Below are 22897 nucleotides of genomic sequence, written 5' to 3'. Positions count from 1 at the left end.
GTACCCTTCCCCAGATCTGTGCCTCGACACAATCCTGTCTCAGAGCTCTACGGACAATTCCTTCGACCTCATGGCTTGGTTCTTGCTCTGACATGCACTGTCAACTGTGGGACCTTATATAGACAGGTGTGTGCCTTTCCAAATCATGTCCAATCAATTGAATTTACCACAGGTGGACTCCAATCAAGTTGTAGAAACATCTCAAGGATCATCAATGGAAACAGGATGCACCTGAGCTCAATTTTGAGCCGCATAGCAAAGAGTCTGAATACTTATGTAAATAAGGTATTTCTGTTTTTTATTTTTATTTTTGCAAAAATGTCCCAAAAAATATCTAAAAACACTGTCATTATGGGGTATTGTGATGTCATTATGGGGTATTGTGTGTAGATTGATGAGGACATTTTTGTATTTCATCCATTTTAGAATAAGGCTGTAACGTAACAAAATGTGGGAAAAGTCAAGGGGTCTGAATACTTTCTGAATGCACTGTATTCCGATAAAGAATGCAGCTAGTCTCATTCCTTCAGTTTCCCAGTCATAGCCTGCCTAGGCTATATGCCTGCGCTCAAAATCAACAAAGGTCATTTTTTTAAAACCTTTTTATTTAATTTATTTACAATGACGGCCTACCCCAGCCAAACCCGGACGACGCTGGGCCAATTGTGTGCCGCCCTATGGGACTCCCAATCGCGGCCGATTGTGATACAGCCTGGATTTGAACCAGGGTGCCTGTAGTGACGCCTCTTGCACTGAGATGCAGTGCCTTAGACCGCAGCGCCACTCAGAGCCCAGGTAGGCAGGCATAAAGTCTCAAATATGTATTATTGGTACTGGCAGCTGAACTTAACAACACTAAATAGACACAACTTTGACTATACATGTTAATTCCAGACTTAATGCACAAAGTCTATTTTCTGTCAGTTTATCCACTCACTAGCAGCATTGCTTCGAGCAGGTAGGAGAAAGATAGACGCGCTTTCTAATTTGAAGCACATGATGCAGTTGGCTCCCGGCCCGTCTGTTTTCTTTCTAATTCCAGCGTGTACACGCTCGTTCACAAAAAAAAAAAACTGGTTGATTTGGGCTTTAGATATACTAAGATACAAAGTCTGAGGTCATTCATTTTCTAAAGTATCCATTTTCAATGTTGACACTGGACATTAAAAAGACTGGCGCTGTCATAAAGCGACAGGTAGAGGTCAACACCAGCGCCACAGCCAACAACACCCTTATTTACCTGAATGCAAAATGACCTTTTCCATTATTGCAAATGTCTATCATCCTCAGGGTGTTGTGGGAACTTGTGTTAAAACACTTTGCTCAAACAGACATTTAAAGATGGGACTGGATTCATGATTGCGTATTTAAGAGAAGTATGTCTAAGCTTTGCCCTGCCCACCTTAATGCCCATGTTGTGTTTCCCATGAAGAGGACAATAGAGAAAGGAACGGAGACAGGGAGGGAGAGAGAAAACGGAGACGGACAGTTTTCTCCCATCATGTAAATGGTGTCTTGGGGCCTGAATAATATTTAGCTAAAATAGATTAGATTGAGAGATAGAGAGACAGAGAGAGAGAGAGAGAGAGAGAGAGAGAGAGAGAGAGAGAGAGAGACAGAGAGAGAGAGAGAGAGAGACAGAGAGAGAGAGAGAGACAGAAAGAGAGAGACAGAAAGAGACAGAGAGTTTTCTCCCATCATGTAAATGGTGTCTCGGGGCCTGACTAATATTTAGCTAGGATGGATGTTGCCTGAGGGCCCGACTGTTTCTGCTGGAGGCCACGCCCACTCAGGGCCCTACTGTTACTGTTGGGATAAAGTAGGCTCCGCCCCCTAGGTAAACTAGTCCAAGGTAACAGGACAGGTAAGACCTCACAGACAGGAAGTCAGATCAACAATCACCACAGACCAGGCAGCAGAGCACACACACACATTTGGGACACTACTGGAGACACAGTCCCAGAACTACTGGCTGATGTTCCTACACTCTGGAGCGAGCCTCCTCACAAACACAGCAGGTAAGACTGCTTTCTCACTACCTAACTACCACGGGTTTAACCGACCAACAGGAACGGCAGTTGGTCAACACAATCATGACAAGCCGTTCTTTATTTTCTGCATATCCAGCTGAACGGTACCTTGTAACCGCTCTGTGGTTCAGTGTGTGGAGGTTTCCATGTGACTGAGTCTACAGGTGTATTTTGGGGTGAGACTGTGCACCTGTTAGGCCACCTGTTACCTGTGTGTTCTAATAACCTACTGCCTGCATGGTACTGACGGACAGACCCACAAACACACCTGGCCACTACCTCAACAGTCAACACTGGCTTGTTACGTCTGAGACAGAGGATGTGGATCATAGCACATGGAAGTGATTACAACATGTTGCTGGTCTGATGAACCAGATGTTTACTAAGAACACCTGGTAAGGTACGGACGAGAGGGGTTTGAGTTGGGAAAGTTGGAAAGTCGTTTCTGTGAGGGGCTTTGTATCTGGTAGACTACGAGTGTTGGCTCTGTTCCAGTTAGTGATAGCAAGATAACACAACTAACAAGGTTCTCCAACCGATTTCTCTTCTTGAGAAGGGAGTGGCGTTCCGTTCTGCACCACACCTGAGCAGGAACCTGAGAGACGACTTCTTGCGACAGTGTGTGACGGAACGGTTCAGTCTCTTTAGGCGGAGCCCTGAACTGTGTGTGTGTGTGTGTGTCTATCCTAACCTGAAGACAGGGCCTTAGGTGACAGCTCTTTCTGAAAGGAAAACATCTGAATTGTTATAAACTCGTTAAACTGAGACGTTAAACTGAGACGGTTCTCATTTGAACACCAGTTCTATTTAGATGTGCATGAACGCCCTTTTTCTGGTGTTGCTGCATCTTAGTTGTTGTTCGCCGGTGCCGTGTCAGTTTACCACACACACACACACACACACACACTTCCTGTAACAAGCCCCTGACTCCTGAGTAACAGCCTCTCCAGGAAGACCATGCTGTCAGAAGGCCAGTCATACTCTCTCTACAAGGTTGATCTGGTGTGATGAGCTCATCAGATAAGGGGAAGTGTCTGAGCCTAGCTGACTAGCCCGCTATAGCAGTGCCATGCCCGTGCCTAGAGCCACGTATCACTGCATCCCGCTGCAGCACAGGTGGAGTCATGGGAAACAGGTGCCTTTCGCTTCCCACGCCTTCAGGCAGGCAGTTTAGTGAGGGAGAGAGAGACAGAGAGAGAGACAGACAGAGAGAGGAGCATGTCGTTACATGCCCTCCAGGTCTGCTAGGCAGGGTGAGGTCTACCATGCCTACTGATCTGCCTACCTGCCTGGATGATGCCTAGTCTAGCCACTCTCCTGCCTACCTGCCTGGATGACGCCTAGTCTAGCGACTCTCCTGCCTACATGACGCCTAGTCTAGCGACTCTCCTGCCTACATGACGCCTAGTCTAGCGACTCTCCTGCCTACATGACGCCTAGTCTAGCGACTCTCCTGCCTACATGACGCCTAGTCTAGCGACTCTCCTGCCTACATGACGCCTAGTCTAGCGACTCTCCTGCCTACATGCAGGTGGTTTGCATACTGTGAAAGCTGGATAGTTGTTCCTTGTTCCAAACATAACATACAGAGCAACTGTTAGTGGAATAGGTTAGCCTGAGGGCCTCTACTCACACAGAGGCAGACCCGCACTACTATCTGTCCATCTGGCACAAGTTTGACTCAGTTAATACTCGTCATTTACATACTAGGACGCTTGGCTTGATCCATGTATGTATGTATGTATGCATGTATGCATGTATGTATGCGTGTATGTGTGTATGTATGTATGTATGTATGTGTGTGTGTGTGTGTATGTATGTATGTATGTATATGTATGTATGTATGTATGTATGTATGCATGTAGACTGGACTATATGCCCTGAGGGTGCAGTGGTTCATGTCCTTGGGGAGGGGACTCTAATTTGCTCAGGCCAAAGACAGACAGAGAGGAGAGGTCAGTGTAAACTAGTCTAACTACTCTCCTCCTCCAGCTGAACCAGTTGAACTAGACTAGTATCTATGTTAATCCTACTCAGTAAACGCTGGGAGAGAATGTGCTGTTAACAAGACTTCCAACAAAAGGATCATTAACAAAAAGGTCCTAAAACACTCATCTACCCTAACATTTCCTTAAAGATCATTAATGATGTAAAGAAACTAAGCGTTAAAACACATTTCATTGTTCACATAATGTGAAGAAAGCATTAAAAAAATGTATGTCAATGTGCAGCACAACTAATCCATCAATCTGCTACCTCTTCCTCTTGTCTTTGCAGTGAAACTGCACACACACACCAGATCCAAAATGCTCAGCGTTCAGGAGCGCAAGCCCAAGAGGCCTCACTACATCCCACGGCCCCCAGGCAAGCCCTACAAGTACCAGTGTTTCCAGTGCCCATTCACCTGCAACGAGAAGTCTCACCTGTTCAACCACATGAAGTACAACCTCTGTAAGAACTCCATATCACTGGTGTCTCAGAAAGGAGGCCACACAGGGAGGCAGACCAAGACCCCTGGCCCTGCCAATGACAAACTGGCATCTTTAACCCTGAAAGATAAATCAGGGCCACTTCCTGTGGAACGGCTCATGACCCCTGAGGGTCACAGAGGAGGAGTGGAGAACAGGAGAGAAGAGAAGGAGGAGAAGGAGGAGAGAGAGGAGAAGGAGGAGAGAGAGGAGAAGGAGGAGAGAGAGGAGGAGAAGGAGGAGGAGAAGGAGGAGAGAGAGGAGGCGTGTGGGAGGCCAGTCAGGAAAGACATTCAGAGTGTGATTAAATCAGACACAAAGGAACTGAAAGAGGCCAAGGCTTTGCCACGCCCGTCAGCCTTCTCCCAAGTCACACCCAATCGGGAGAACCCAGAAGGCGCGCTAAAGTCGTCCCACAACCAATCAGGGGAGCCGTCTCTGACTCCACCCATGCCATCATTCCATAACCCCACCTTCGCCTGCGGCCCAATGGCAACAGCCTCCATGCCGCTGAAGCCCCTCCCACCTCACATAATACCTGAGTACCCTCCCTACCTGTTTCCTGATCGCCACCCGGCCCTCCACCCCCTCTACCAGCCCTACTTCATCCCAGGGACGCATCACCTTTCTGGGCCAAACTCCCAGACTTACCGGCCTAGCTTCCTGGAGAACCCACAAAGACCTGTGATACCCATGAACCCGGACCACTCCCACCCATCTCTCATCCCTCCATACCCCTACAGATACGGTCTCCCCCTGCCCTATGGCCTGTACCGCCCCTCGGACCACCACCACCCCATCCCTCTCCCAGGCTCCAGGTACCATCCTCTGGATGTGTACGGCCCAGGACCAGGCCCCGGCCTGGGACCTAGGGACTATGACTTTTACCTCCACCCCAGGCTCCATGGTGAACCCCACAGCAGACCCACGGAGGAAGGGACCAGCCAGGTGGAGCAGAGCAGAGACAAGCCCACCAGACTGAGCCCCATGGAGGGGTGTTCTGCCTTGGGCTCTCCTGACAGACCCAGCCCTCCACACCCCTTCACCCAGAGAGACACTACTGAGGGTTCCAGATGTACCGTCCTGGGAGAACCACAGCCTGTCAACCAATCAGGAGGACCAGAGCCAGCCTCGCAGCCAATCAGAGTAGACGCGAGCAAAGAGGACGCACCACAGAGCTTGATGACGCACATGGAAAGAGGGTAAGTGATGATACAACAACATGCACTCTCCTCACACAGCTCTTTACCAGCCAAAACAGCTGAAGCTCTAAATAGTCTATACAGATGTTTCAGTGTAATCTAAATAGTCTATACAGATGTTTCAGTGTCTAATCTAAATAGTCTATACAGATGTATCAGTGTAATCTAAATAGTCTATACAGATGTTTCAGTGTCTAATCTAAATAGTCTATACAGATGTATCAGTGTCTAATCTAAATAGTCTATACAGATGTATCAGTGTCTAATCTAAATAGTCTATACAGATGTATCAGTGTCTAATCTAAATAGTCTATACAGATGTTTCAGTGTCTAATCTAAATAGTCTATACAGATGTATCAGTGGATGTCTAATCTTATGCATATTATTTGTCTTTCTTCCTCATTCAGGTCGGCAGCCAACCGCACAGAGCACTCCACCTCTGACGAAAGCAACGACTCCTCATCTGAACGAGATGGTGACGACGATGATGATAAAGACACTGAGGAAGATGTGATGCCCCTGAACCTCTCCAAAAAGGACCAGGAGTCAGACCTCTTCACCAGCAGGGGGAGCTGTCCTGAAACAGGGCACCCGGAGGAGGACCTGCCACTGAACCTCAGCCTTAGGGCCACACCAGGCAGTCCAGATCACTGCTCCAAAATGGCCGCCACAGGGAGGGAGTTTGTTAGTGTCCAACCAGGCAACCCAGACCATTGCTCCAAAATGGCCACCTTAATCGCAGTGGATCTCAGTCAACAGGGCTCCAGCCCAGCTCCCACCCAAACAGACAAGGAGCCCAGTGACCAACAGAGACAGACTGCAGCCCTGGCTCTCTGCCAGCTGGCTAGCTCCTCCTCTTCCTCCAGCTGCAGCCTCAGCTCTATGGCAGCAGACAGCCCGTCAGTATGCCCAACACCAACAGAGTGCCCCTGTCCCCCAACAACCACAGCCCTCACCAGAGAGGTGAAACACACAACTTCAGGCCTCACCAGAGAGGTGAAACACACAACTTCAGGCCTCACCAGAGAGGTGAAACACACAACTTCAGGCCTCACCAGAGAGGTGAAACACACAACCACAGGCCTCACCAGAGAGGTGAAACACACAACCACAGGCCTCACCAGAGAGGTGAAACACACAACCACAGGCCTCACCAGAGAGGTGAAACACACAACTTCAGGCCTCACCAGAGAGGTGAAACACACAACCACAGGCCTCACCAGAGAGGTGAAACACACAACTTCAGGCCTCACCAGAGAGGTGAAACACACAACTTCAGGCCTCACCAGAGAGGTGAAACACACAACTTCAGGCCTCACCAGAGAGGTGAAACACACAACCACAGGCCTCACCAAAGAGGTGAAACACACAACCACAGGCCTCACCAGAGAGGTGAAACACACAACCACAGGCCTCACCAGAGAGGTGAAACACACAACCACAGGCCTCACCAGAGAGGTGAAACACACAACCACAGGCCTCACCAGAGAGGTGAAACACACAACCACAGGCCTCACCAGAGAGGTGAAACACACAACCACAGGCCTCACCAGAGAGGTGAAACACACAACTTCAGGCCTCTCCAGAGAGGTGAAACAGGAACACACAGCCAAGGGCCAGACTGAACAGTCTAGTACCAAAGTTAGGGGGGTGAAGAGAGCTGCCAGGGGAGAGAGCCAGCTCCCAGCCAGGAAAAACACCAAGTTTACAGCACCTCACAAACAGAGACAGACTAAGAGGGCCCGGGTGGTGAAGGAGACAGGAGGAGGGAGAGCACTGAGGAGGAGACCTCTCTGCTGCTGAACACAGTGACAGTTCAACCAATACCCATCCACCAGACACAGGAAGTCCACAGGACCTCAAAACCCCCATGGCCTCTAGTCTAGGACCAGGATGTGAAGGAGTAAAGTGGAGCTGTACAGTTGAACCTCCACGGACACTCCCCTGTCTGTCTACAGGACGATCAAATGTTTACCAAGCGCTAAAAGCAAGACCAGCATGTGATGGTGTCTACCGTAGGCTACAGGGAAAACCCCTTTTCAAAAATAACTCCTCACCTGCACTGACTTGACCCAAATAGCCTTTCATATAAATGTTAACCCTTTATATCTGATCACAGAACACTGTATATAACAAGGGTGGAACTATTTAAGTGACTATAATATTTGGTATACTACAAGGTGCATGGTGGTGGGATAAGGTGTATATATTTAATATGGTTCTAAAAAGCATTACCAAAATAAAATCTGTCCATATCTATCCCAGGGGTTGTTGTTCTGTATGGCTGTTGTGACTGTGAGGGTTTATGGGAAGGGAAGTGCAGTTCACTCACACATCCAGGGGTTGTTGTTCTGTATGGCTGTTGTGACTGTGAGGGTTTATGGGAAGGGAAGTGCAGTTCACTCACACATCCAGGGGTTGTTGTTCTGTATGGCTGTTGTGACTGAGGGTTTATGGGAAGGGAAGTGCAGTTCACTCACACATCCAGGGGTTGTTGTTCTGTATGGCTGTTGTGACTGAGGGTTTATGGGAAGGGAAGTGCAGTTCACTCACACATCCAGGGGTTGTTGTTCTGTATGGCTGTTGTGACTGTGAGGGTTTATGGGAAGGGAAGTGCAGTTCACTCACACATCCAGGGGTTGTTGTTCTGTATGGCTGTTGTGACTGAGGGTTTATGGGAAGGGAAGGGGGGTTGCTTTGCAGGTACAGACGACATGTTGTGTCGTAGTTCAAATACAAGAAGCTCCCGCACGCCACTCTAGCTAGCTGTGTGTGCAGGGTTTTGTTACGTACCGTCCGGGAGACGAGAGGGCACCAGCAGGCCTCTTCTCCCCAGCTCTGCCAAAGCCAAGCAGCCTCCATGCCACGCGTTGTCCGTCTCCTGGAAACTAGAACAAGAACACACACCAAGGATGACATTTGACCTCCGCAAAACTGACCTGAGCTCCGCACAAACTACCTTAAAACGGTCATGAAGAGTCAACATCCTGTTTTCATCAAATTGAATGATATTTGGATGAAACCAGGTCAAAGTGTGACGACCAAAGTATGAAAAATGACTGTTGCTTCTACATTGATAAAGTTACTGGTCCCCTCCCCCATGTCAACCACTTGGATTCAGGAGGCGGGATTATTAAAGCGATAAGGGACATCATCCCAACTCTCATTTTAATACACCAATGGTAACATGATTTTCTTTTACCTAATTGTCATAAGTTACAACATCGGAGAAGGTGTGTTTGCAGAGGGGCGTGACTTATATAACTAGATAGCTACTCTGCTGGTGCCAAAATGTGACTGTAGGATGTCAGCAAATATAATTAGAAGGGTCATTCAAAACGCCAACGCCGTTGTCATGTCAACACATCCGTCAGTGTTGCTGTGAACCGCATCACAAGAGACTTGCCAAACGGGAGATGTTTAATATTTATTTGTAACATCACTAGCTGGGTTTCCATCAATTGTCAACAGATTTTTATGTGAATATTCTAGAATCTGCATAAAGAAAACGTGCATTTTCCCAGCAGTAGTATGTTTCCACCAAAAAGTCCTGTTGCTGATAAAAATCAGTGTGTGATGTCATAGTGCAGACAAAATGGACTTAAAAATGTAAAAGTTGATAGTGTTTCCATGGCCTTTTCACCTCTACTGATAGTTGTGTCTGGTCTGGACACCTGCGCTCTAGACAACAGCTGACACATACAGTGCAGGTAGGCTGGTCTACAAGACATTATTATGGATAAAAGCGAGAATATTTTTATTTGACAAATGGCAGTCAAGCATCGATCATCACGTCACCAGAATAAGACAGTCGATATTTATTGGTAAAGGAACATCAAGCTCATCACTGTGCACTTTCACCTCCCTGTAAAGTTCATCACAACTTATTTCATCTGTACCTTATTAACCTGCATGTTACCTGAGTGGTAGTGGGAGGACAACACACCATATCATCACCTGACTCCAAGTTTTACTTCAATATGTTATTATATCAATATTTGCGCATAAAAAGGCGTTTCCACCACAGTTTCCCGCATAATTCATTTTACAGACAGAAAAAGATCCCACCATGTCTAACGAACAAATTAACTGTCGGTATTTCTAAAATTACAGCGTGATTTTGTATTTTTTTTTTTATGTTGCTTTGTGTTTCACCAAATTAGCTTGAGATGATTTTACAGCAACACTGCATCTAAGTTCCATAACGTTTCAAAGACCTGTCGGTCAAGGCCAGCTCATGAATATAAGCTCCCCGCCCACTCAGCCTGTCTTTATAAACTTCCTGGTAGTTAGCCATGAGAGAAAAAGAGATTAAAAAAAAATAATTAAGCAATTCTATCTACCCCAAAAAAACATTATGGGTGGTATTTCAATCACTCAAAGGGTTATTTTGCATTGGAATCAGAATGACTGTTTGGCAGCTTTAATAAACTCAGCTAAAAAAATAAACATCCCTTTTTCAGGACCCTGTCTTTCAAAGATAATTCGTAAAACTCCAAATAACTTCACAGATCTTCATTGTAAAGGGTTTAAACACTGTTTCCCATGCTTGTTCAGTGAACCATAAACAATTAATGAACATGCACCTGTGGAACGGTCGTTAAGACACTAACAGCTTACAGACGGTAGGCAACTAAGGTCACAGTTATGAAAACTTAGGACACAAAAGAGGTCTTTCTACTGACTCTGAAAAACACCAAAAGAAAGATGCCCAGGGTCCCTGCTCATCTGCGTGAACGTGCCTTAGGCATGCTGCAAGGAGGCATGAGGACTGCAGATGTGGCCAGGGCAAAAGATTGCAATGTCCGTGCTGTGAGACGCCTAAGACAGCACTAATGCAGCTGGTGGCCACACCAGATACTGTGACTTTTGATTTTGACCCCCCCCTTTGTTCAGGGACACATTATTCAATTTCTGTTAGTCACATGTCTGTGGAACTTGTTCAGTTTATATCTCAGTTGTTGAATCTTGTTATGTTCATACAAATATTTACACGTTAAGTTTGCTGAAAATAAACGCAGTTGACAGTGAGAGGACATTTCTTTTTTTGCTGAGTTTACCTCAACGTATATTGTATGATAAGATGTTCCCCAGTGGCACAGACAAATAGCATAACATAACACAGCAAAGCTGCAAATGAACCAGTTGTTACCTGAAACAGTCCAACACTGATCCAACCACCTCGTCAGCCAGCTCCTTGGGGAGTCTCCCTGTCACCCTCCCAATACTGAGAAGAGGGAAGACATGTTGGATCCTATCGGAGCAATTCATCTGTACTTCATCAACATGAGGGCTCCTCCCTATAGGCACTTTTCTGGTTTTCAGGTGTTTTGTCTGTTCAGGTGCCACATTTATTCTGTACTACATCAACATGACAGACATAACTCAGTGCTCCTGCCTATAGCCATCATCCTGCCTTCTGAAAGACAGACGCTTAGTGTTTATCATTGTTCATTCAATGTGACAAAAAGGCTCTTACCCCTTAGCAGCAGACCAGCGCACGATGGTCTCCTTGTCTTTCAGCCCACCCAACAGTTGCTCTGTGAAATAACAGACAGAGAGAGAGTCACTACCTGAATAGCTGTGACTGAACAGACAGACAGACAGACAGACAGAATAGCTGTGACTGAACACCATAACAGACCTGATGTGGGTCAAATTCGGTAGGGCACACCGTAACAAAATGTTTTGCAACAGAACATGTAAATCTGTGTTGTGTTGTTATTGGTCAAGTAGTTCAGGATGTTGCACTCTCTACTGAACATAAGATACAGGCCTTAAAAGCAATGAGAAGGATGTTGACTTCAGACATATCAAGAGAGAACGAGAGCTGAGAGAGAGAGAGCAAGAGAGAGCTAGAGAGCGAGAGAGAGAGAGAGCTGAGAGAACCAGAGAGAGAGAGAGAGAGCTGAGAGAGAGAGAGAGCGAGAGAGAGCTGAGAGAGAGCTGAGAGAACCAGAGAGAGAGAGCGAGAGAGAGCTGAGAGAGAGCGAGAGAGAGCTGAGAGAACCTGAGAGAGAGAGAGCGAGAGAGCTGAGAGAGAGAGAGCGAGAGAGCTGAGAGAGAGCTGAGAGAGCTGAGAGAGCGAGAGAGCTGAGAGAGAGAGCTGAGAGAGAGAGAGAGAGAGCTGAGAGAGAGAGAGAGAGCTGAGAGCGAGAGAGAGAGCTGAGAGCGAGAGAGAGAGAGCGAGAGAGAGAGCTGAGAGAGAGAGCGAGAGAGAGCTGAGAGAGAGAGCAAGAGAGAGCTGAGAGAGAGAGCTGAGAGAGAGCTGAGAGAGAGCTGAGAGAACCAGAGAGCGAGAGAGCTGAGAGAGAGAGAGCTGAGAGAGCTGAGAGAGCTGAGAGAGAGAGAGAGCTGAGAGAGAGAGCTGAGAGAGCTGAGAGAGAGAGAGAGCTGAGAGAGAGAGAGCGAGAGAGAGAGCTGAGAGAGAGAGCGAGAGAGAGCTGAGAGAACCAGAGAGAGAGAGAGAGCGAGCTGAGAGAGAGCTGAGAGAGAGCTGAGAGAGAGAGAGCTGAGAGAGAGCTGAGAGAGAGCTGAGAGAGAGCTGAGAGAGCTGAGAGAGAGAGAGAGAGCGAGAGCGAGAGCTGAGAACCAGAGAGAGAGAGAGCTGAGAGAGAGAGAGCGAGAGAGAGCTGAGAGAACCTGAGAGAGAGAGAGCGAGAGAGCTGAGAGAGAGAGAGCTGAGAGAGCTGAGAGAGCGAGAGAGCTGAGAGAGAGAGCTGAGAGAGAGAGAGAGAGAGCTGAGAGAGAGAGAGAGCTGAGAGCGAGAGAGAGAGCTGAGAGCGAGAGAGAGAGAGCGAGAGAGAGAGCTGAGAGAGAGAGCGAGAGAGAGCTGAGAGAGAGAGCAAGAGAGAGCTGAGAGAGAGAGCGAGAGAGAGCTGAGAGAGAGCTGAGAGAACCAGAGAGCGAGAGAGCTGAGAGAGAGAGAGAGCTGAGAGAGCTGAGAGAGCTGAGAGAGAGAGAGAGCTGAGAGAGAGAGCTGAGAGAGAGAGAGAGAGCTGAGAGAGAGAGAGCTGAGAGAGAGAGAGCGAGAGAGAGAGCTGAGAGAGAGAGCGAGAGAGAGCTGAGAGAACCAGAGAGAGAGAGAGAGCGAGCTGAGAGAGAGCTGAGAGAGAGCTGAGAGAGAGAGAGCTGAGAGAGAGCTGAGAGAGAGAGAGAGCTGAGAGAGAGAGCTGAGAGAGAGCTGAGAGAGAGAGAGAGAGCGAGAGAGAGAGAGCTGAGAACCAGAGAGAGAGAGAGCTGAAAAAACCAGAGAGAGAGAGCGAGAGAGCTGAGAGAGAGCTGAGAGAGAGCTGAGAGAGAGCTGAGAGAGCTGAGAGAGAGAGAGAGAGAGAGCGAGAGCGAGAGCTGAGAACCAGAGAGAGAGAGAGCTGAGAGAGAGAGAGCGAGAGAGAGCTGAGAGAACCAGAGAGAGAGAGCGAGAGAGAGAGCGAGAGCTGAGAGAGAGAGAGCTGAGAGAGAGAGAGAGCTGAGAGAGAGAGAGAGAGCTGAGAGAGAGAGAGAGAGAGCTGAGAGAGAGAGCTGAGAGAGAGAGAGAGAGCTGAGAGAGAGCTGAGAGAGAGAGAGCTGAGAGAGAGCGAGAGCTGAGAGAGAGAGCTGAGAGAGAGAGCTGAGAGAGAGAGAGCTGAGAGAGAGAGCTGAGAGCGAGAGAGAGCTGAGAGAACCAGAGAGAGAGAGAGCGAGAGAGCTGAGAGAGAGCTGAGAGAGAGCTGAGAGAGAGCTGAAAGAGCTGAGAGAGAGCTGAGAGAGAGCTGAAAGAGCTGAGAGAGAGCTGAGAGAGAGCTGAAAGAGCGAGAGCTGAGAGAGAGCTGAAAGAGCGAGAGCTGAGAGAGAGCTGAGAGAGAGCTGAGAGAGAGAGCTGAGAGAGAGAGCTGAGAACCAGAGAGAGAGAGAGCTGAGAGAGAGAGAGCGAGAGAGAGCTGAGAGAACCAGAGAGCGAGAGAGAGAGAGAGAGAGAGCGCGAGAGAGAGCTGAGAGAGAGAGAGCTGAGAGAGAGAGAGCTGAGAGAGAGAGAGCTGAGAGAGAGAGAGCTGAGAGAGAGAGAGCTGAGAGAGAGCTGAGAGAGAGCGCTGAGAGAGAGCGCGCTGAGAGAGAGCGCGCTGAGAGAGAGCGCGCTGAGAGAGAGAGCGCTGAGAGAGAGCGCGCTGAGAGAGAGCGCGCTGAGAGAGAGAGCGCTGAGAGAGAGAGCTGAGAGAGAGCTGAGAGAGAGAGCTGAGAGAGAGAGCTGAGAGAGAGAGCTGAGAGAGAGAGCTGAGAACCAGAGAGAGAGAGAGAGCTGAGAACCAGAGAGAGAGAGAGAGCTGAGAGAGAGAGAGCTGAGAGAGAGAGAGCTGAGAGAGAGAGAGCTGAGAGAGAGAGAGAGCTGAGAGAGAGAGAGAGCTGAGAGAGAGAGAGAGCTGAGAGAGAGAGAGCTGAGAGAGAGAGAGCTGAGAGAGAGAGAGAGCTGAGAGCGAGAGAGAGCTGAGAGCGAGAGAGAGCTGAGAACCAGAGAGAGAGAGAGCTGAGAGAACCAGAGAGAGAGAGAGCTGAGAGAACCAGAGAGAGAGAGCGAGAGAGCTGAGAGAGAGAGAGAGCTGAGAGAGAGCTGAGAGAGAGAGAGCTGAGAGAGAGCTGAGAGAGAGCTGAGAGAGAGCTGAGAGAGAGCTGAGAGAGAGCTGAGAGAGAGCTGAGAGAGCGAGAGCTGAGAACCAGAGAGAGAGAGCTGAGAACCAGAGAGAGAGAGCTGAGAACCAGAGAGAGAGAGCGCTGAGAACCAGAGAGAGAGAGAGCTGAGAACCAGAGAGAGAGAGAGCTGAGAGAGAGAGAGCGAGAGAGAGCTGAGAGAACCAGAGAGAGAGAGCGAGAGAGAGCTGAGAGAGAGAGAGCTGAGAGAGAGAGCTGAGAGAGAGAGAGCTGAGAGAGAGAGAGCTGAGAGAGAGAGAGTCAAATTCAGTAGGGAACACCGTAACAAAATGTTTTGCAACAGAACATGTAAATCTGTGTTGTGTTGTTATTGGTCAAGTAGTTCAGGATGTTGCACTCTCTACTGAACATAAGATACAGGCCTTAAAAGCAATGAGACAGTGAGAAGGATGTTGACTTCAGACATATCAAGAGAGAACGAGAGATGAGAGAGAGAGAGAGAGCTGAGAGAACCAGAGAGAGAGAGAGCTGAGAGAACCAGAGAGAGAGAGAGCTGAGAGAACCAGAGAGAGCGAGAGCTGAGAGAACCAGAGAGAGCGAGAGCTGAGAGAGAGAGAGAGAGAGAGAGAGAGAGAGAGAGAGAGAGAGAGAGAGAGAGAGACTGAGAGAGCTGAGAGAGGAGCGAGAGCGAGAGAGAGCTGAGAGAGAGCGAGAGCGAGAGCGAGAGCTGAGAGAGCGAGAGCGAGAGAGAGCTGAGAGAGAGCGAGAGCGAGAGAGCTGAGAGAGAGAGAGCGAGAGAGAGCTGAGAGAACCAGAGAAAGAGAGCAAGAGAGCTGAGAGAGAGAGAGCGAGAGAGAGAGAGAGCTGAGAAAGAGAGAGAGAGAGCGAGAGAGAGCTGAGAGAGAGAGAGCTGAGAGCGAGCTGAGAGCGAGCTGAGAGCGAGCTGAGAGCGAGAGAGAGCTGAGAGAGAGAGAGCGAGAGAGAGCTGAGCGAGAGAGAGAGCGAGAGAGAGAGAGAGAGAGAGCGAGAGAGAGAGCTGAGAACCAGAGCGAGAGAGAGCTGAGAGAACCAGAGAGAGAGAGCTGAGAGAGAGAGAGCTGAGAGAGAGAGAGCTGAGAGAGAGAGAGAGAGCTGAGAGAGAGCTGAGAGAGAGAGAGAGAGAGCTGAGAGAGAGAGAGAGAGAGCTGAGAGAGAGAGAGAGCTGAGAGAGAGGGAGCTGAGAGAGAGAGGGAGCTGAGAGAGAGAGCTGAGAGAGAGAGCTGAGAGAGAGAGAGAGCGAGAGAGAGCTGAGAGAGAGCTGAGAGAGAGAGCTGAGAGAGAGCTGAGAGAGAGCTGAGAGAGAGCTGAGAGAGCTGAGAGAGCTGAGAGAGAGAGCTGAGAGAGAGAGCTGAGAGAGAGAGAGAGCTGAGAGAGGGAGCTGAGAGAGAGGGAGCTGAGAGAGAGAGGGAGCTGAGAGAGAGAGGGAGCTGAGAGAGAGCTGAGAGAGAGAGAGAGCTGAGAGAGAGAGAGCTGAGAGAGAGAGAGCTGAGAGAGAGAGAGCTGAGAGAGAGAGAGCTGAGAGAGAGCTGAGAGAGAGAGAGCTGAGAGAGAGAGCTGAGAGAGAGAGAGCTGAGAGAGAGAGAGCTGAGAGAGAGAGAGCTGAGAGAGAGAGAGCTGAGAGAGAGCTGAGAGAGAGAGCTGAGAGAGAGAGAGAGCTGAGAGAGAGAGCTGAGAGCGAGAGAGAGAGAGAGAGCTGAGAACCAGAGAGAGAGAGAGCTGAGAGAACCAGAGAGAGAGAGAGCTGAGAGAACCAGAGAGAGAGAGCTGAGAGAACCAGAGAGAGAGAGCTGAGAGAACCAGAGAGAGAGAGCTGAGAGAGAGAGAGCTGAGAGAGAGCTGAGAGAGAGCTGAGAGAGAGCTGAGAGAGAGCTGAGAGCGAGAGCGAGAGCTGAGAACCAGAGAGAGAGAGAGCTGAGAGAGAGCTGAGAGAGAGAGAGAGCTGAGAGAGAGAGCTGAGAGAGAGAGAGCTGAGAGAACCAGAGAGAGAGAGCGAGAGAGCTGAGAGAGAGAGAGAGCTGAGAGAGAGAGAGAGAGCTGAGAGAGAGCTGAGAGAGCTGAGAGAGCTGAGAGAGAGAGAGAGAGAGCTGAGAGAGAGACAGCTGAGAGAGAGAGAGCTGAAAGAACCAGAGAGAGAGAGCTGAGAGAGAGCTGAGAGAGAGAGAGAGCTGAGAGAGAGCTGAGAGAGCTGAGAGAGCTGAGAGAGAGAGCTGAGAGAGAGACAGCTGAGAGAGAGAGAGCTGAAAGAACCAGAGAGAGAGAGCTGAGAGAGAGCTGAGAGAGAGAGAGAGCTGAGAGAGAGCTGAGAGAGAGCTGAGAAAGAGCTGAGAGAGCGAGAGCTGAGAACCAGAGAGAGAGCGAGCTGAGAACCAGAGAGAGCGCGAGCTGAGAGAGAGAGAGAGAGCGAGAGCGAGAGCTGAGAACCAGAGAGAGAGCGAGCTGAGAACCAGAGAGAGAGCGAGCTGAGAGAGAGAGAGAGAGAGAGCGAGAGAGAGAGCTAAGAGAGAGCTGAGAGAGAGAGCTGAGAGAGAGAGAGAGAGAGCTGAGAGAGAGAGAGAGAGAGCTGGAGAGAGATGAGAGAGAGAGAGAGCTGAGATAGAGAGCTGAGAGAGAGCTGTGAGCGAGCTGAGAGCGAGCTGAGAGAGAGCTGAGAGAGAGCTGAGAGAGAGCTGAGAGAGCTGAGAGAGCTGAGAGAGCTGAGAGAGAGCTGAGAGCGGAGATCGAGAGCTGAGAACCAGAGAGAGAGAGAGCTGAGAGAGAGAGAGCTGAGAGAGAGAGAGCTGAGAGAGAGAGAGCTGAGAGAGAGAGAGCTGAGAGAGAGAGAGAGAGCTGAGAGAGAGCTGAGAGCGAGCTGAGAGAGAGAGCTGAGAGAGAGAGCTGAGAGAGAGCTGAGAGAGCGAGAGAGAGAGCTGAGAACCAGAGAGAGAGAGAGCTGAGAGAACCAGAGAGAGAGAGAGCTGAGAGAACCAGAGAGAGAGAGCGAGAGAGCTGAGAGAGAGAGAGAGCTGAGAGAGAGCTGAGAACCAGAGCGAGAGAGAGCTGAGAGAACCAGAGAGAGAGAGCGAGAGAGAGAGAGCGAGAGAGAGCTGAGAGAACCAGAGAGAGAGAGCGAGAGAGAGAGAGAGAGAGAGAGCAGAGAGAGAGCTGAGAGAGAGCTGAGAGAGAGAGAGCTGAGAGAAACCAGAGAGAGAGAGAGCTGAGAGAACCAGAGAGAGAGAGCGAGAGAGCTGAGAGAGAGAGAGAGCTGAGAGAGAGCTGAGAACCAGAGCGAGAGAGAGCTGAGAGAACCAGAGAGAGAGAGCGAGAGAGAGAGAGCGAGAGAGAGCTGAGAGAACCAGAGAGAGAGAGCGAGAGAGAGAGAGAGAGAGAGAGCAGAGAGAGAGCTGAGAGAGAGCTGAGAGAGAGAGAGCTGAGAGAACCAGAGAGAGAGAGCTGAGAGAGAGAGAGAGAGCTGAGAGAGAGAGAGAGAGCTGAGAGAGAGAGAGAGAGCTGAGAGAGAGAGAGAGCTGAGAGAGAGAGAGAGCTGAGAGAGAGAGAGAGCTGAGAGAGAGAGAGAGAGCTGAGAGAGAGAGAGAGAGCTGAGAGAGAGAGAGAGAGCTGAGAGAGAGAGAGAGAGCTGAGAGAGAGAGAGAGAGCTGAGAGAGAGAGAGAGAGCTGAGAGAGAGAGAGAGAGCTGAGAGAGAGAGAGAGAGCTGAGAGAGAGAGAGAGCTGAGAGAGAGAGAGAGCTGAGAGAGAGAGAGAGCTGAGGAGAGAGAGAGAGCTGAGAGAGAGAGAGAGAGAGAGAGAGAGCTGAGAGAGAGAGAGAGAGCTGAGAGAGAGAGAGAGAGCTGAGAGAGAGAGAGAGAGCTGAGAGAGAGCTGAGAGAGAGAGCTGAGAGAGAGCTGAGAGAGAGAGAGCTGAGAGAGAGCTGAGAACCAGAGCGAGAGAGAGCTGAGAGAACCAGAGAGAGAGAGCGAGAGAGAGAGAGCAGAGAGAGAGCAGAGAGAGAGCTGAGAGAGAGCTGAGAGAGAGAGAGCTGAGAGAGAGAGAGCTGAGAGAACCAGAGAGAGAGAGCGAGAGTCCTGAGAGAGAGAGAGAGCGCTGAGAGAGAGAGAGCTGAGAGAGAGCTGAGAGAGAGCGAGAGCTGAGAGCGAGAGAGAGAGCGAGAGAGAGAGCGAGAGAGAGAGAGACCAGAGAGAGAGAGAGCTGAGAGAACCAGAGAGAGAGAGAGCTGAGAGAACCAGAGCGAGAGAGCTGAGAGAACCAGAGCGAGAGAGCTGAGAGAACCAGAGCTGAGAGAGAGCTGAGAGAGAGCTGAGAGAGAGCTGAGAGAGAGCTGAGAGAGAGCTGAGAGAGAGCTGAGAGAGAGAGAGAGAGAGCTGAGAGCGAGAGCGAGAGCTGAGAACCAGAGAGAGAGAGAGCTGAGAACCAGAGAGAGAGAGAGCTGAGAGAGAGAGAGCGAGAGAGAGCTGAGAGAACCAGAGAGAGAGAGAGAGAGCTGAGAGAACCAGAGAGAGAGAGCGAGAGAGCTGAGAGAGAGAGAGAGCTGAGAGAGAGAGAGAGAGCTGAGAGAGAGCTGAGAGAGCTGAGAGAGCGAGAGAGAGAGCTGAGAGAGAGACAGCTGAGAGAGAGAGAGCTGAAAGAACCAGAGAGAGAGAGCTGAGAGAGAGCTGAGAGAGAGAGAGAGCTGAGAGAGAGCTGAGAGAGAGCTGAGAGAGAGCTGAGAGAGAGCTGAGAGAGAGAGAGAGCTGAGAGAGAGCTGAGAGAGCAAGAGCTGAGAACCAAGAGAGAGAGCGAGCTGAGAACCAGAGAGAGAGCGAGCTGAGAGAGAGCGAGAGAGAGAGCTGAGAGAGAGCTGAGAGAGAGAGAGCTGAGAGAGAGAGAGAGAGAGCTGAGAGAGAGAGAGCTGAGAGAGAGAGAGAGCTGAGAGAGAGAGAGAGAGAGCTGAGAGAGATGAGAGAGAGAGAGAGCTGAGAGAGAGAGCTGAGAGAGAGAGCTGAGAGAGAGCTGTGAGCGAGCTGTGAGCGAGCTGAGAGAGAGAGAGAGCTGAGAGAGAGCTGAGAGAGAGCTGAGAGAGAGCTGAGAGAGAGCTGAGAGAGAGCTGAGAGAGAGCTGAGAGCGAGATCGAGAGCTGAGAACCTGAGAGAGAGAGAGCTGAGAGAGAGAGAGCTGAGAGAGAGAGAGCTGAGAGAGAGCTGAGAGAGCTGAGAGAGCTGAGAGAGAGCTGAGAGAGAGAGCTGAGAGAGAGAGCTGAGAGCGAGCTGAGAGAGAGCTGAGAGAGAGAGCTGAGAGAGAGAGCTGAGAGAGAGAGCGAGAGCTGAGAGAGAGCTGAGAGAGAGCGAGAGAGAGAGAGAGCTGAGAACCAGAGAGAGAGAGAGCTGAGAGAACCAGAGAGAGAGAGCGAGAGAGCTGAGAGAGAGAGAGAGCTGAGAACCAGAGCGAGAGAGAGCTGAGAGAACCAGAGAGAGAGAGCGAGAGAGAGAGAGAGAGAGAGAGAGAGAGAGCAGAGAGAGAGCTGAGAGAGAGCTGAGAGAGAGAGAGAGAGCTGAGAGAACCAGAGAGAAAGAGCGAGAGTCCTGAGAGAGAGAGAGAGCTGAGAGAGAGAGAGAGCTGAGAGAGAGAGAGAGAGCTGAGAGAGAGAGAGCTGAGAGAGAGAGCTGAGAGAGAGAGAGCTGAGAGAGAGCGAGAGCTGAGAGCGAGAGAGAGAGCGAGAAGGAGAGAGAGCGAGAGAGAGAGCGAGAGAGAGAGCGAGAGAGAGAGCGAGAGAGAGAGAGAGCTGAGAGAACCAGAGAGAGAGAGAGCTGAGAGAACCAAAGAGAGAGAGAGCTGAGAGAACCAGAGCGAGAGAGCTGAGAGAGAGCTGAGAGAGAGAGAGAGAGCTGAGAGCGAGAGCGAGAGCTGAGAACCAGAGAGAGAGAGAGCTGAGAACCAGAGAGAGAGAGAGCTGAGAGAGAGAGCGAGAGAGAGCTGAGAGAACCAGAGAGAGAGAGCGAGAGAGAGAGAGAGAGCTGAGAGAGAGAGAGCTGAGAGAGAGAGAGAGCTGAGAGAACCAGAGAGAGAGAGCGAGAGAAGAGAGAGAGAGATGAGAGAGAGAGAGCTGAGAGAGAGAGAGCTGAGAGAACCAGAGAGAGAGAGCGAGAGAGAGAGAGAGCGAGAGAGAGAGAGAGCTGAGAGAGAGAGGAGAGAGCTGAGAGAACCAGAGAGAGAGAGAGAGAGCTGAGAGAACCAGAGAGAGAGAGAGCTGAGAGAACCAGAGAGAGAGAGAGCGGAGAGAACCAGAGAGAGAGAGAGCGGAGAGAACCAGAGAGAGAGATAGAGAGAGAGCTGAGAGAACCAGAGAGAGAGAGAGAGAGAGAGCTGAGAGAACCAGAGAGAGAGAGAGAGAGAGAGGCTGAGAGAACCAGAGAGAGAGAGAGAGAGAGAGCTGAGAGAACCAGAGAGAGAGAGAGAGAGAGAGCTGAGAGAGAGAGAGAGGAGAGCGAGAGAGAGAAGAGCGAGCTGAGAGAACCAGAGAGCGAGAGAGAGCTGAGAGAGAGCGAGAGCGAGAGAGAGCGAGAGCGAGAAGAGAGCGAGAGCGAGAGAGAGCGAGAGCGAGAGAGCTGAGAGAGAGAGAGCGAGAGAGAGCTGAGAGAACCAGAGAAAGAGAGCAAGAGAGCTGAGAGAGAAAGAGAGAGAGAGAGAGCTGAGAGAGAGAGAGCTGAGAGAGAGCTGAGAGAGAGAGAGCTGAGAGAGAGAGAGCTGAGAGAGAGAGAGCTGAGAGAGAGAGCGAGAGAGAGAGCTGAGAGAACCAGAGAGAGAGCTGAGAGAGAGAGCTGAGAGAGAGCTGAGAGAGAGAGAGAGAGCTGAGAGCGAGCTGAAGAGAGAGCTGAGAGAGAGCTGAGGAGAGAGCTGAGAGAGAGCTGAGAGAGCTGAGAGAGCTGAGAGCGAGAGAGAGCTGAGAGCGAGAGAGCTGAGAGCGAGAGAGCTGAGAGAGAGCTGAGAGAGAGAGAGAGAGCGAGAGAGCTGAGAGAGAGCTGAGAGAGAGAGAGAGAGCTGAGAGAGAGAGAGCGAGAGAGAGAGCTGAGAACCAGAGAGAGAGAGAGCTGAGAACCAGAGCGAGAGAGAGCTGAGAGAACCAGAGAGAGAGAGCTGAGAGAGAGCTGAGAGAGAGAGCTGAGAGAGAGAGAGAGCTGAGAGAGAGAGAGAGCTGAGAGAGAGAGAGCTGAGAGAGAGAGAGCTGAGAGAGAGAGAGCTGAGAGAGAGCTGAGAGAGAGAGAGCTGAGAGAGAGCTGAGAGAGAGAGAGAGAGCTGAGAGAGAGAGAGAGCGTGAGAGAGAGAGAGAGAGAGAGAGAGCTGAGAGAGAGCTGAGAGAGAGAGCTGAGAGAGAGAGCTGAGAGAGAGAGAGAGAGCTGCGAGAGAGAGCTGAGAGAGAGAGAGAGAGAGCTGAGAGAGAGAGCTGAGAGAGAGAGAGAGAGAGAGCTGAGAGAGAGAGAGCTGAGAGAGAGAGAGAGAGAGAGCTGAGAGAGAGCTGAGAGAGAGAGAGCTGAGAGAGAGCTGAGAGAGAGAGAGCTGAGAGAGAGCTGAGAGAGAGCTGAGAGAGAGAGAGCTGAGAGAGAGCTGAGAGAGAGAGAGAGCTGAGGAGAGAGAGCTGAGAGCGAGAGAGAGAGCGAGAGAGAGAGAAAGCTGAGAACCAGAGAGAGAGAGAGAGCTGAGAGAACCAGAGAGAGAGAGAGCTGAGAGAACCAGAGCGAGGAGAGCTGAGAGAGATAGAGAGCTGAGAGAGAGCTGAGAGAGAGAGAGCTGAGAGCGAGAGCGAGAGCTGAGAGAGCTGAGAGAGAGAGCTGAGAGCGAGAGCTGAGAACCAGAGAGAGAGAGAGCTGAGAACCAGAGAGAGAGAGAGCTGAGAGAACCAGAGAGAGAAAGCGAGAGAGAGAGAGAGAGAGAGAGCTGAGAGAGAGCGAGCTGAGAGAGAGAGAGCTGAGAGAACCAGAGAGAGAGAGCGAGAGAGCTGAGAGAGAGAGAGAGCAAAGAGACAGAGAGAGAGAGAACTGAGAGAGAGCTGAGAGAGCTGAGAGAGAGCTGAGAGAGAGCTGAGAGAGAGCTGAGAGAGAGCTGAGAGAGAGCTGAGAGAGCTGAAAGCGAGAAGAGCTGAGAACCAGAGAGAGAGAGAGCTGAGAACCAGAGAGAGAGCGAGAGAGAGCTGAGAGAGAGAGAGAGCTGAGAGAGAGAGAGAGCTGAGAGAGAGAGAGAGACTGAGAGAGAGAGAGAGCTGAGAGAGAGAGAGAGCTGAGAGAGAGAGAGAGCTGAGAGAGAGAGCTGAGAGAGAGAGATGAGAGAGAGCTGAGAGAGCTGAGAGAGAGCTGAGGAGAGAGAGAGCTGAGAGAGAGAGAGAGCTGAGAGAGAGAGAGCTGAGAGAGAGAGAGCTGAGAGAGAGAGGGTCAAATTCAGTAGGGAACACCGTAACAAAATGTTTTGCAACAGAACATGTAAATCTGTGTTGTGTTGTTATTGGTCAAGTAGTTCAGGATGTTGCACTCTCTACTGAACATAAGATACAGGCCTTAAAAGCAATGAGACAG

General features: G+C 50.3%; 2 protein-coding genes across 5 annotated transcripts in view; one reads left to right on the top strand and one right to left on the bottom strand.

The window, feature by feature from the left end:
- The window catches only part of LOC106606222 (tubulin-specific chaperone D), a 137601-nt gene that overhangs the window by 90914 nt on the left and 23790 nt on the right, over positions 1–22897 (bottom strand). For both annotated transcript variants that reach the window (XR_014392597.1, XM_082976299.1), the window contains exons 12-14: positions 11181–11241; positions 10854–10928; positions 8495–8589 (exon numbers count right to left, since the gene is read on the bottom strand). Coding sequence is in view for 1 of the 2 variants with exons in the window: in XM_082976299.1 (XP_082832425.1) it covers positions 8495–8589; positions 10854–10928; positions 11181–11241 (231 nt within the window). In the remaining variant the exon portion in view is untranslated. The remainder of the gene's footprint in view (positions 1–8494; positions 8590–10853; positions 10929–11180; positions 11242–22897) is intronic.
- LOC106606265 (uncharacterized) lies at positions 1864–7960 on the top strand. Of its 3 annotated transcripts, none has more exons than XM_082976302.1 (4): positions 1864–2018; positions 4308–5700; positions 6109–7027; positions 7061–7960. In XM_082976302.1, the coding sequence occupies exons 1-4, from the start codon at positions 1976–1978 to the stop codon at positions 7502–7504; spliced, it is 2799 nt and encodes a 932-aa protein (XP_082832428.1). In that variant the 5' UTR covers positions 1864–1975; the 3' UTR covers positions 7505–7960. The 3 variants fall into 3 exon arrangements, with proteins under 3 accessions (XP_082832428.1, XP_045575667.2, XP_045575666.2); XM_045719711.2 differs by having other exon boundaries at positions 6109–7258; positions 7292–7960; XM_045719710.2 differs by having other exon boundaries at positions 6109–7960.

The sequence above is a fragment of the Salmo salar genome, chromosome 06 (assembly GCF_965601325.2).
Source record: "Salmo salar chromosome 06, fSalSal1, whole genome shotgun sequence".
In the NCBI taxonomy this organism is placed as follows: Eukaryota; Metazoa; Chordata; class Actinopteri; order Salmoniformes; family Salmonidae; genus Salmo; species Salmo salar.
This window is presented reverse-complemented; position numbering and strand designations above follow the sequence as displayed.

Excerpts from the sequence above, each read along its gene's own strand:
- LOC106606265 (XM_045719710.2), top strand. The coding sequence starts at position 1,976 with ATGTTCCTACACTCTGGAGCGAGCCTCCTCACAAACACAGCAG. Across the intron at positions 2,019-4,307 it reads CCTCCTCACAAACACAGCAG|TGAAACTGCACACACACACC; the intron begins GTAAGACTGCTT and ends TTGTCTTTGCAG. Across the intron at positions 5,701-6,108 it reads ATGACGCACATGGAAAGAGG|GTCGGCAGCCAACCGCACAG; the intron begins GTAAGTGATGAT and ends TTCCTCATTCAG.